Here is a 12,880-nt window from a genome sequence, read left to right as displayed (position 1 = left end):
TATCCCACTGTGTCGAGGTCAACCCCTATCAGCATCATAACATAACAAAAATAATACAAATGGAGGGGCCTCCCGAGCGGCGCAGCGGTCTAAGGCACTGTGTCGCAGCGCTAGAGGCGTCACCGCAGATCCGTGTTCGATCCCAGGCCGTGTCGCAGCCGACCCGGGAGCCCCGTGAGGAGGCACACAATTGGCCCAGCGTTGTCCGGGTGAGCGGATGGCTCCTAATGTTTCACAGCATCCGTGGCCATAACAGGATGTCTACCCTCTTTCCACATACACACTGTAATACACACATCCTGGTGTTGGTCCTCTGCCAGATGCGAGGATAGGATTCCACAGCTATGAGATTGATGTCAGGGCCAATTAACTGTGTGAACACACACACACACACACACACACACACACACAAAAGACTCTGGTGAGGACAAGAACAGAAGTGATCCACCACAAAACACCCTATATTGACAACCCAACATCTCAGGATTCAGCAGCATTACGATCCACATTCAACAAAGTCACCCAGACAGTCTCCCATCACAATACTACTGTTCTCTAGAGGCAGACGACAGAGAGCAGAGATACGGTCCTATTCTCTATCCTAGGCGTGTACACTTGTTCACTACGCCCCACAGATGTACTGAAACGCATTGAATTGGTGTCAGCCAGGACTAGGGAGTCCATTCATTTTACATCCATGGGGGGGGAGTGAACGAGTGCACACGTTGAGAAGAAGCGTAGAGAGTGTGGGCACGCGAGAAGGGTGGAGAATGGGGTCCCTTCATCCCTCCGTCCTGCTCTACCTCACTCTGTCTGCCATCACTTCTCCTGGCAGCGGAGCGCGAAGGGAAGCTTCAGACCTCTCAGCCATTCAACTGAGCGGAAGAGTGAGCAGTGGCCCGATCCATGTGCCAGTCTTTCTTAAATCAGGCGAGTATGAGCGTGAGATTGTGTGTGCGTGTGCGTGTGTGGAGAGGGCAGGTTAGGCAAGCACTGACTATGTGGTATAGCGTAGCAGTGTGACACCCTATTGTGGTACGGATTGATTAAAAGCACAAGAGAGCAGCACACAGCCTACAATCTGTGGGCTTCCTTCCTTCGTTCATAGCTAGTGTTTCTCATTGACAGCTCAGGTGTGGGCATTAAGGAGGTGCATATCACTGCGATAGACTAACGTCCTGTCCAGTGGGAGTACGTGTACATCAAGCTGCCTCAGGCTCCAGCCCCATGGGCCATTCTGGCTCGGACAAGGGTACTGCATCACTCGTCATACACAGTGACAACCCAGACCCACTCAAGGCCCGAGCCTCGGCCAAGGCCGAAGCCACAACCAGGGAAAGAGTTCAGTATTGCTCAGCATTAGAACTTATTCAACCGTACGTTCCATTCCATTCCTCTAGGCTAGAGAGTCACAGGACTTGAGTTTGGTTCCTGCCCGGGCCTCAAGCTCCAACAACAGTCAGAAGGAGGAGGAATCCCAACCGTCCCCTTCTGTCAACTCTCAGGGTGTTTCCCAAATGGACCTCTATGACCTATATAGTGCACTACTTTTAGTCCAGGGCCCATACTGTCAACCATTTAACACGCCAACGTTCCACATTACTCCCGAGACTGACTCCAACTGACTAAAAAGCTTCGTAACGGGCATGTTTGATTATTGAAATGCCACATACAGCAGAATTATATTAGCAGCTATATTTAATGGGAGGTAGTGATCAGATGATATGCATCGCAGATTGAAAATAATAATAATGATAATGAGTCTTACACAGCGCATTCAGAAAGTATTCAGGACCCTTCCTTTATTCTACAATTTTTATTTTATTTTTTATATATAATCTTCAATCTACACACAATAACCCATAAATTACGAAGTGAAAACAGTTTAGAAATATTAAATCTAACAAAAACAGAAACACCTTATTTACATAAGTATTCAGACCCATTGCTAAGAGACTTGAAATTGAGCTCAAGAGCATCCTGTTTCCATGGATCAGTCCACCCGTGGTAAATTCAATTGATTGGACATGATTTGGAAAGGCACAAACCTGTCTATATAAAGGTCCCTCAGTTGACAGTGCATGTCAGAGCAAAACCCAAGCCGTGAGGTCGAAGCAAATGGCTGTCGAGCTCCAAGACACTATTGTGTTGAGGCACAGACCTGGGTAATGGTACCAAAAAAAAGGTCCCCAAGAACACAATGGCCTCCATCATTAAAAAAATGGAAGTAGTATGACCCTACCAAGACTCCTCCTAGAGCTGGCCGCCTGGCCAAAATGAGAAATAGGGGGAGAAGAGCCTTGGTCAGGGAGGTGACCAAGAACCCGATGGTCACTCTGAAAGAGCTCCAGAGTTCCTCTGTGGATATGGGAGAACCTTCCAGAAGGACAGCTATCTCTGCAGCACTCCATCAATCAGGCCTTTATGGTAGAATGGCCAGAATGAAGCCACTCCTCAGTAAAAAGGCACCACAGCCCACTTGAATTTTGCAAAAGCCACCGAAAGGTCTCTCAGTACTCCGAGCATGGGCTGACCAACTGGCAAATGTCTTCACTGACATTTTCAACCTCTCCCTGTCGGAGTCTGTAATACCAACATGTTTCAAAACTGACCACCATAGTCCCTGTGCCCAAGAACACTAAGGTAACCTGCCTAAATGACTACCGACCCATAGAACTCACGTCTGTAACCATGAAGTGCTTTGAAAGGCTGGTCATGGCTCACAAAACCATTATCACAGAAACCCTAGACCCACTCCAATTTGCATACCGCACCAACAGCTCCAGACTTCCCTTTCCCACCTGGACAAAAGGAACACCTATGTGAGAATGTCATTCACTGACAACAGCTCGTCGTTCAACACCCTAGTGCCCTCAAAGCTCATCACTTAGCTAAGGACCCTGGGACTAAACACCTCCCTCTGCAACTGGATCCTGGACTTCCTGACGGGCCACCCCCAGGTGGTAAGGGTAGGTAACAACACATCCGACACGTTGATCCTCAACACGGGGGCCCCTCAGGGGTGCGTGCTCAGTCCTCTCCTATACTCCCTGTTCACACGACTGCACGGCCAGACATGACTCCAGCACCATCATTAAGTTTGCTGAAAACACAACAGTGGTAGGCCTGATCACCGAACAACGAGGAGACAGCCTATAGCAAGTAGGTCAGAGACCTGACCGTGTGGTGCAAGGACAACAACCTCTTCCCCAACGTGATCAAGACAAAGGAGATGATTGTGGACTATAGGAAAAGGAGGACAGAGCACGCCCCCATTCTCATCGACGGGGATGTAGTGGAGCAGGTTGAGAGCTTCAAGTTCCTTGGTGTCCACATCAACAAACTAACATGGCCTAAGCACACCAAGACAATCGTGAAGAGGGCACGACAAAACCTATTCCACCTCAGGAGACTGAAAAGATTTGGCATGGGTCCTCAGATCCTCAAAAGGTTCTACAGCTGCACCATCGAGAGTATCCTGACGGGTTGCATCACTGCCTGGTATGGCAACTGCTCGGCCTCCGACCGCAAGGCACTACAGAGGGTAGTGTGTACGGCCCAGTACAGCACTGGGGCAAAGCTTCCTGCTATCCAGGACCTCTATACCGGCGGTGTCAGAGGAAGGCCCTAAAAATTGTCAAAGACTCCAGACACCCTAGTCATAGACTGTTCTCTCTGCTACCGCACAGCAAGCAGTACCGGAGCACCAAGTCTAGGTCCATGAGGCTTCTAAACAGCTTCGACCCCCAAGCCATAAGACTCCTGAACAGCAAATTTTTTTAATTTTTTAATTTATTTTATTTTACTAGGCAAGTCAGTTAAGAACAAATTCTTATTTTCAATGACGGCCTAGGAACAGTGGGTTAACTGCCTGTTCAGGGGCAGAACGACAGATTTGTACCTTGTCAGCTCGGGGATTTGAACTTGCAACCTTCCGGTTACTAGTCCAACGCTCTAACTAGGCTACCCTGCCGCCCCATAATCAAATGGCTACCCAGACTATTTGCATTGCCCCCCCCCTGCTGCTCCTACTCTTATTATCTATGCATAGCCACTTTAATAACTCTACCTACATGTACATAATTACCTCGAAACCAATGCCCCGCGCACATTGACACATTGACTCTGTACCGGTACCCTCTGTATATAGACCCGCTATTGTTATTTACTGCTGCTCTTTAATTATCTGTTATTCTTCTCTCTTACTTTTTAGGGATTTTCTTAAAACTGCATTGTTGGTTAAGGGCTTGTAAGTAAGCACTTCACTTTAAGGTCTACACCTGTGCATTCAGCGCATGTGACAAATAAAATTTGATTTGAACGTCCTCGTGTGGCCCAGCTAGAGGCTGGACGAGAACCCTGTTAAACATTTCTGGAGAGACCTGGAAATTGTTGTTCAGCGACGCTCCCCATCCAGCCTGACAGTGCTTGAGAGGATCTGCAGAGAAGAATGGGAGAAACTCCCCAAATAAAGGTGTGTCAAGCTTTGTAGCGTCATACCCAAGAAGACTCAAGGCTGTAATCGCTGCGAAAGGTGCTTCAACAAAGTACTTAGTAAAGGGTCTGAATACTTATGTGATATTTTCCGGGCGGGTTTATATATATATATACACGTTTTCAAAAATGTAGGAAAAAAAAAACGTTTTTGCTTTGTCATTATGAGGTATGTGTAGATTGATGAGGGAAAAATTGATTTAATACATTTTAGAATAAGGCTGTAACATAAAATGTAGAAAAAAGTCAAGGGGTTTGAATAGATTCCCGAATGCACTTTAATAGAGATTGGGTCTCTTAAAAAGTGTCTTCACAAAGACAGGTAGTTGGTGCTGGTGTCACTGGGATTATTTAGCTTGGGATACATTTTTAAAAAGCTGTGAGAAAGAGACGGTTGGTGACAATGCTGCAGAAACATGGTAAATTGGAGGAAGTAGGTTACTGCATACTGACAGTTTCCCGCCCACAGAATAGTTAATGAAGGTAAAGTGTCCATAAGAACTGACCTTACAGAGGCACTCTCACTCTATGTAAACACACCAACAGCATTGTGGGTAGACGGGAAGTAGAAGAGGTTACAGCTAAACCTCTACAGGGAGGGTGTTCACGTGTCAGCTTCCTGCAACAACAACAATAATAAGACACCCTGGGCCTGTTCGAATCATACCCAGCCATCACAATGTCTTGAGACACAGGTGAGGGCTGGGTACGATGCTTCTAAAATAAATCCCTCCTCACCTCCTCCACTTCCTTCCTTGAAATGATCACATCCGACACGACTGGACAGGCGAAACTCTGGGTTCTATAACACAGTCTAACAATCTACATGGTGTCAGATCAGTGATTGTCTCCAGGAAGGAAGGCTGTATTTCTCAGCGTTCTGGTTGGTTCTCGGTTTCTCTGCAGTGAAATGGAAGAAGGGGTGATGGACCGTGGCTTCTGCTAAAGCCCTGAAACTGTGCAGATCCAGCAAGGTGACATCACTATGCACCCCCCCACCCCCACCACCCCAAAAAAAGATTCTAAGTAATCAGAGACAGGACGTCAAACTAACGGAGATCTGAGTCCAGGACACAGACGAGTTGTGCTCTAAAAATCTCTCATCTACTTACTTACCCCAAACAAAGCACTTGACAAAAATACTAAAAAGCACGTGTCAAAACACACTCAAAGGCTTTAGTACTAAACCAGCCAAGCTCTAAAGCTTTTTGAACAGGAGAAGACATACAGTACTAAAGCCCATTATGATGCTTTTACCCACCTTGTCTCATACAGTGGTATCTTTATTCATTGATTCTATAGTATGGTTATTATTTTAATAATGTCATTAATTTACTACGGGTGCTAGTAGCTCTATTTATTTAGGTGAGGGAGCACAAAGAAATGTAAATGACGTCAACTTTTCCTCAAAGTGTGTGCCAACAGATGCAAAAGAAAACGGATCCTCCAAAATGTAACATCCGCCTGTGCTCACGCAGCCATTTTCCTATTTGACATGAGCCTATTTTTAACACCCTCAAAACTCCAAGTTAGGGATAGGCTACCTCATTTTTTAAAAAGTGGGCCATCGCCACCGTCAAATCGTGAGTTCGTCATGTTTTACCCGGTGAAAAGTCCAAGCTGCATGTCCACGCCGACCATTTGATTGATCAGTCAGTTTCGCGGGAATATGCGTTTAGAGGTCTTCTTGAATGACTGTTCCGTGAGCGTATTTAGAGAAGACCGGGTTAAACAATTAGCCCTTTTTGTGTTGTGTTTCAATCAAAGCTCCGATCTTTGAAAATTCAGCTTCAGCTAACCATCCTAAAATCTCATTAGAAATTAGGTGTTTTTGGTGTAGCAGTATCATTACAGCCCTACTATGCTATTATATTTTGGTTCTGTTATGTAACATGCAAATTATTCATTATATGATCTGGCAAGACATTGATAACTTTTTCTAAACAAGCACCATCTTCTGGGCCCGAGTAGCAGGCTGTTTAATTTGGGCACACTTTTCATCCAAAATTCAGAATGCTGCCCGCTACCCTAGAGAGGTTAACTTCTCTAGGGTAGGGGGCAGCGTTGGGAATTTTGGATGAAAAGCGTGCCCAAATTAAACTGCTTGCTACTCAGCCATAAAAGCTAGAATATGCATATAATTAGTAGATGTGGATAGAAAACACTGAAGTTTCGAAAACTGTTTGAATGATGTCTGTGAGTATAACAGAACTCATTTGGTAGGCAAAAACCGGAGAAAAAATACAACCAGGAAGTGGGAAATCTGAGGTCTGTAGTTTTTCAACGCTTGGCCCATTGAAAAGTGTCTATGGTGTCATGTTGCACTTCCTAGGGCTTCCACTAGATGTCAACAGTCTTTAGAACGTTGTTAGATGCTTCTACTGTGAAGTGGGGCCGAATGAGAGGGGAATGAGTCAGAGGTGTGCCAGCAGCCACGAGCTCAGTCTCGCACGTTCACGTGAGAGCGACCTGCGTTCCATTGCATTTCTGAAGACAAAGGAATTCTCCGGTTGGAACATTATTGAAGATTTATGTTAAAAACAACCTAAAGTGATTCTATACATCGTTTGACATGTTTCTACGGACTGTAACGGAAATTTTGTACTTTGTCTGCTCGTGCGTCATGAAGTTGGATTACTGGGCTGAACGCGCTAACAACAAGGAGGAATTTGGACATAAATGATGGACATTACCGAACAAAACAAACATTTATTGTGGAACTGTGATTCCTGGGAGTGCATTCTGATAAAGATCATCAAAAGTAAGTGAATATTTATAATGCCATTTCTGACTTCTGTTGACTCCAACATGGCGGATATCTGTATGGCTTGATTTTGTTGTCCGTACTCAGATTATTGCATGGTGTGCTTTTTACGTAAAGTTTTTTTTAAATCTGACACAGCAGTTGCATTAAGGAGAAGTGGATCTAAAATTCCATGTATAATAGTTGTATCTTTTAGCAATGTTTATTATGAGTATTTCTGTAAATTGATGTGGCTCTCTGCAAAATCACCGGATGTTTTGGAACTACTGAACATAACGCGCCAATGTAAACTCAGATTTTTGGATATGAATATAAAAATAAATAAATAAATTTTTAAATATAAATACCGAACAAAACATACATGTCTTGTGTAACATGAAGTCCTATGAGTGTCATCTGATGAAGATCATCAAAGGTTAGTGATTAATTTGATCTATATTTCTGCTTTTTGTGACTCCTCTCTTTGGCTGGAAAAATGGCTGTGTTTTTCTGTGACTTGGCTCTGACCTAACCTAATCTTTTTGGTTTGCTTTCGTCGTAAAGCCTTTTTAAAATCAGACACTGTGGCTGGATTTACAACAAGTGTATCGCTGAAATGGTTTAAAATACATGTACGTTTGAGGAATTGTTATTATGGGATTTCTGTTGTTTTGAATTTGGCGCCCTGCAGTTTCACTGGCTGTTGACAGGTGGGACGCTACCGTCCCACGTACCCTAGAGAGGTTGAAGAAGTTGACCCAACTTGTGGTGATAAAGAACAGTTGAAGGATAGCTCTGCCATTCGGCCAATTCAGGAACAAACAAGAATAATTTGCAGTAGGACTAACCTAATAGGCCTACGACTACGTGGTATAGCAGTTTTTAGGCTACAGCCGAATGCACATGCATATAGCTTTAATATCATTGAACTGTTTGTGATTAGCTTGAACACACGGTGACGATATACCCCATTACAGAATAAAACAAAACATAGAATTGATGTGCATAGATGAAAAAATGTTATCAAATCAATAGCAGTGAACAAAACCATCACGGTGGCCACTATGGTTTAGGTGTCCTGGGCAAAACGGTGTCGCCGTAACCAAGTGGTCACATATCGTTCTGGGTTCCACAGTGTACGAGGGCTCCGTGGAGTTTCGTGAACATCCTCAAGGACTAATTCAAACGTCCTGACCACTTTGGCCAATCAGAACTCGGACAGGCCTCCGCAGTGCACACGGGTAGCCTAATAGTTCTCATCGTTCTTGCCACCGCCAGAGAGAAGAAACCACCATTTACCTCTAGGTTGCTATAAATATTTGGTTTGTCATTGAATTATTGCTGTAATTAAATATAATTTATCAGAAGCCATTTGACAGAAATAGTATCACAGCTCAGTGTATTCTCAAGTCAAATTGGAAGAAATGTGAGGGAGCACCGCTCCTCCGGCTTCACTACACCCATTTACTACGATACTTCTACAGGTGAATGTTGCATTAACATAGATACCTCAGCAGTATTTTCAGTACTATCGCCATTTGGAGGGGGGTATACAGTGCATTTGGAAAGTATTCTGACGCCTCGACTTTTTCCACATTTTGTTACGTTACAGCCTTATTAAAAAATCTATTCAATATTTTTTCCCCCTACAAATCTACACACAACATATATTTTTGAAAATGGCCTCCCGAGTGGCACAGTGGTCTAAGGCTGTGCTTACTAGAGATTCTGGGTTCGAGTCCAGGCTCTGTCGCAGCCGGCTGTGACCGGGAGACCCATGGGGCGGCGCACAATTGGCCCAGCGTCGTCCGGGTTCGGGGGAGGTTTGACCGGCAGAGATGTCCTTGTCCAATTGCGACTCCTGTGACCGGCCGGGCGCAGTGCACGCTGACACAGTGGCCTGGTGTACTTTGTTTCCTCTGACACATTGGCGCAGATGGTTTCATGGGTTAAGTGGGCATTGTGTCAAGAAGCAGTGCGGCTTGGTTGGGTTGCATTTCGGAGGATGCACGCCGTTCGACCTTTGCCTCTCGAGTCTGTACGGGAGTTGCAGCGATGAGACAATTGGATACCATGAAATTGGGGAGAAAGTGGCAAAAAGAATCTGGAAATATCACAGTTACATAAGTACTTAGACCCTCTACTCAGTACTTTGTTGAAGCACCTTGGGCAGCGATTACAGCCTTGAGTCTTCTTGGGTATGACGCTACAAGCTTGGCACACCTGTATTTGGGGAGTTTCTCCCATTCTTCTCTGCATATCCTCTCAAGCTCTGTCAGGTTGGATGGGGAGCATTGCTGAAAAGCTATTTCCAGGTCTCTCCAGAGATGTTCGATCGGGTTCAAGTCCGGGCTCTGGCTGGGCCACTCAAGGACATTGAGATTTGTTCCGAAGCAACTCCTTCGCATTGACTTGGCTGTGTGCTTAGGGTCATTGTGCTGTTGGAAGGTGAACCGTCACCCCAGTCTGAGGTCCTGAGCACTCTGGAGCAGGTTTTCATCAAGGAGCTCTCTGTACTTTGCTCTGTTCATCTTTGCCTCGATCCTGACTAGTCTCCCAGTCCCTGAAAAACATCCCCACAGCATGATGCTGCCACCACCATGCGTCCCCGTAGGGATGGTGCCAGGTTTCCTCCAGACCTGACACTTGGCATTCAGGCCAAAGAGTTCTCGTGATCTGAGTCCTTTAGGTGCCTTTTGGCAAACTCCAAGCAGGCTGTCATGTTCCTTTTACTGAGAAGTGGCTTCAGTCTGGCCAATCTATCATAAAAGCATGATTTGCCAGAGTGCTGCAGAGACCGTTGTGCTTCTGGAAGGTTCTCCCATCTCCACAGAGGAACTCTGGAGCTCTGTCAGAGTGACCATCGGGTTCTTGGTCACCTCCCTGACAAAGGCCCCTCTCCTCCGATTGCTCAGTTTGGCCGGGCGGCCAGCTCTAGGAAGAGTATTGGTGGTTCCAAACTTCTTCCATTTAATAATGATGGTTGCCACTGTGTTCCTGGGGAACTTCAATGCTGCAGAAATGTTTTGGTACCCTTACCAGATCTGTGCATCGACACAATCCTGTCTCGGAGATCTACAGGCAATTCCTTTGATCTCATGGCTTGGTTTTTGCTCTGACATGCGCTGTCAACTATGGGGCCTTATATAGACAGGTGTGTGCCTTTCCAAATCATGTCCAATCAATTGAATTTACCACCGGTGGACTCCAATCAAGTTGTAGAAACCTCTCAAGGATGATCAATGGAAAAAGGATGCACCTGAGCTCAATTTCAAGTCTCATAGCAAAGGGTCTGAATACTTATGTAAATAAGGCATCTGTTTTTTATATTTAATGCATTTGCAAAAATTTCTAAAAGCCTGTTTTCTCTGTCATTATAGGGTATTGTGTGTAGATTGATGAGGAAAAATGTAATCAATTTTAGAATAAGGCTGTAACCTAACGCAAAATGTGGAAAAAGTCAAGGAGTCTGAATACTTTCCGAATGCATCGGAAATAAACTTAGCATAAACACATACAGTATCATATAGCATATGAGCATACAGTATATTATAATATAACAGAGAAAGGGGAAAAGTGGAATAGAAAAATAGAAAAACTGGCACACACACACACACACACACACACACACACGAGGGATCTTGAGAGCCTTTGTTCAGAATGATCATGGATGGATGTCAGGTGTGTGAGATTTCCTGGCTACTCTTCCTACTGCTCCATTACATTGGATTAATACACTCCCTTCCAGTTAACACCCCCCCAAAAAAAAATATAACTTCATATTACAGCAAATCTAACCTATCAATTGATATACGAATGATCGTAGAACGTTGCGAAAACCCCTGGCAGCATTGGAATCCAAATCTAACGGTGGAGCCTTGAGCTATGGGGAAATACACCAAGACAGTCTGTTCTGTCGTGGAACGAACAACTGGTTTCTGTATGCCACCATCTGAATGGCCAGCGGTTGCATTTGATATGATGGATCTCCCCCAAAATACCGCGACCGACCGAGAGATAAAATGCTCTATCGGAAACATAGGCACAGGATACTATCGTGAGGGGTACGTGTACAAGAACGATACAGAAGTTGATTCTGTATTAGATTGTGGTAGACTAGCCTATAGGCTACGTGTCTGGGTTGACCAGATAGACAACAATAAAAGGTTATTGCAAGTTGAGAATGTCTTATGATATTTACCCAGCCACCTAAAAACAATGAAAACACTGCCTTTTATGTCTGCCACAGTTATGTTAGAGAATTTAAGATCGTTTTGGTAGTAAACCCATAGTATGACCCCTATAACCCATACTGGACGTCTTTAAATGGTCTGCAAACAAGTACTTATTTGTCTTAAACGAACAAAAAAAAACAGGCAAGAAGAACCAACGGATAGAACTAACGTTACTTCCCTTACTCGAAGGCTCTTACCTCGGCACACAGCTTGGTGAAGAGCGGTCCACTTCCCAGGTGGCGTATAGGTTCATGTGGACAGGGCGATTCGAGGTGATCGTGACCGGTTTGGAGGGTTGCAAGTGCGGGGAGGGGGCACCTCCAGTCCGCGGGAGCCCTCCTCGCTCCGACATCCTGGAGGTAGGTTAGCTTAAAAGGTTTCAAACGAAGGGGTATAATAGCCTTTCTTTCCCTTCTGCCTCTTCGTTGCAAAAACCTCGGTGTGCCTGTCTAGGCTACACGTTAAAATGTTCGTCTGTGCAATTAAAAGTGAATCCGTATCTTCTATACAATTGAATAACTATTATTTTGGTCGTACTAAATTGTAACTTTACCGTGAATTTCCTTTCTTTCAGAGAGCACAACGAGCAAACCCTCTTTCTCGCTCTCAACTTGTCTCTAGCCTGGTGCAGGAAACAGAACATTTCTCCACCAAGGCAAATCGCACAATCAAAGAAGAGGCAAAGCGAGAGGTTCTACTCCCCCCCAAAGTCTGCCCACGAAAACAAGACCACGAAGTGAGGAATTTTTGTATGAATGAGTCTCGAATTTGGCCAACAACAAAAACAATTGCAAATGTTATACGTGAGGCTTCTTTGACCGAATATATTGTTTGTATTGGTTGGGTTGTTACAAATGCTCTGATATAAGTGGACCACGTGGCATTTCGGCCACTTTGAAAAAATACGACTTTTTATCTTGGCCAGGTCGCAGTTGCAAATGAGAATTTGTTCTCAACTAGCCTACCAGGTTAAATAAAGGTGAAATAAAAATAAATAAAAAATAAAATCGGAGTTGTGCCCTGTGGTCACACGCGTATCTGCCCTCTCATTGGCTAAAATGGTCACACCTGATCTCGCCTCCTGGCGCCTGTCTTCCATCCTTGAGGACATGTATTTTCATTGTAACAGCAGTCACTCAACTATCTTGTCAATATAATGAAAATCTTGGTCACAATGCATGATCAACGTGCCTCTTCTCTTGTTAACCCTTTAACTGTTTCTAAAAAAATATGAAAACATGTTTGCACCATACATTCCTATTACTAACAACTAAAATAAGAACTTACAATAGTTTATTTTCAACTTGTTTATTTGGAAATAACAGAGCTCTACCAGGTAGTTGAGATATTAAAATAAGCTCATACCAGCAATGCCATATTAGAATGGCAATTTGCATAGCATTTTGAC

General features: G+C 44.5%; 1 protein-coding gene across 2 annotated transcripts in view; it reads right to left on the bottom strand.

The window, feature by feature from the left end:
* Positions 1-11,824, bottom strand: part of LOC112255218 (phosphofurin acidic cluster sorting protein 1-like) — a 68,844-nt gene extending 57,020 nt beyond the window's left edge. For both annotated transcript variants that reach the window (XM_042298259.1, XM_042298260.1), the window contains exon 1: positions 11,670-11,824. In XM_042298259.1, coding sequence (XP_042154193.1) covers positions 11,670-11,824 — 155 coding nt within the window. The remainder of the gene's footprint in view (positions 1-11,669) is intronic.
* Between the last annotated feature and the right edge of the window lie 1,056 nt (positions 11,825-12,880).

Source organism: Oncorhynchus tshawytscha, linkage group LG15, assembly GCF_018296145.1.
Source record: "Oncorhynchus tshawytscha isolate Ot180627B linkage group LG15, Otsh_v2.0, whole genome shotgun sequence".
NCBI lineage: Eukaryota > Metazoa > Chordata > Actinopteri > Salmoniformes > Salmonidae > Oncorhynchus > Oncorhynchus tshawytscha.
The sequence above is the reverse complement of the archived record's forward strand: the minus strand, read 5'-3'. Positions and strand labels throughout refer to the sequence as shown.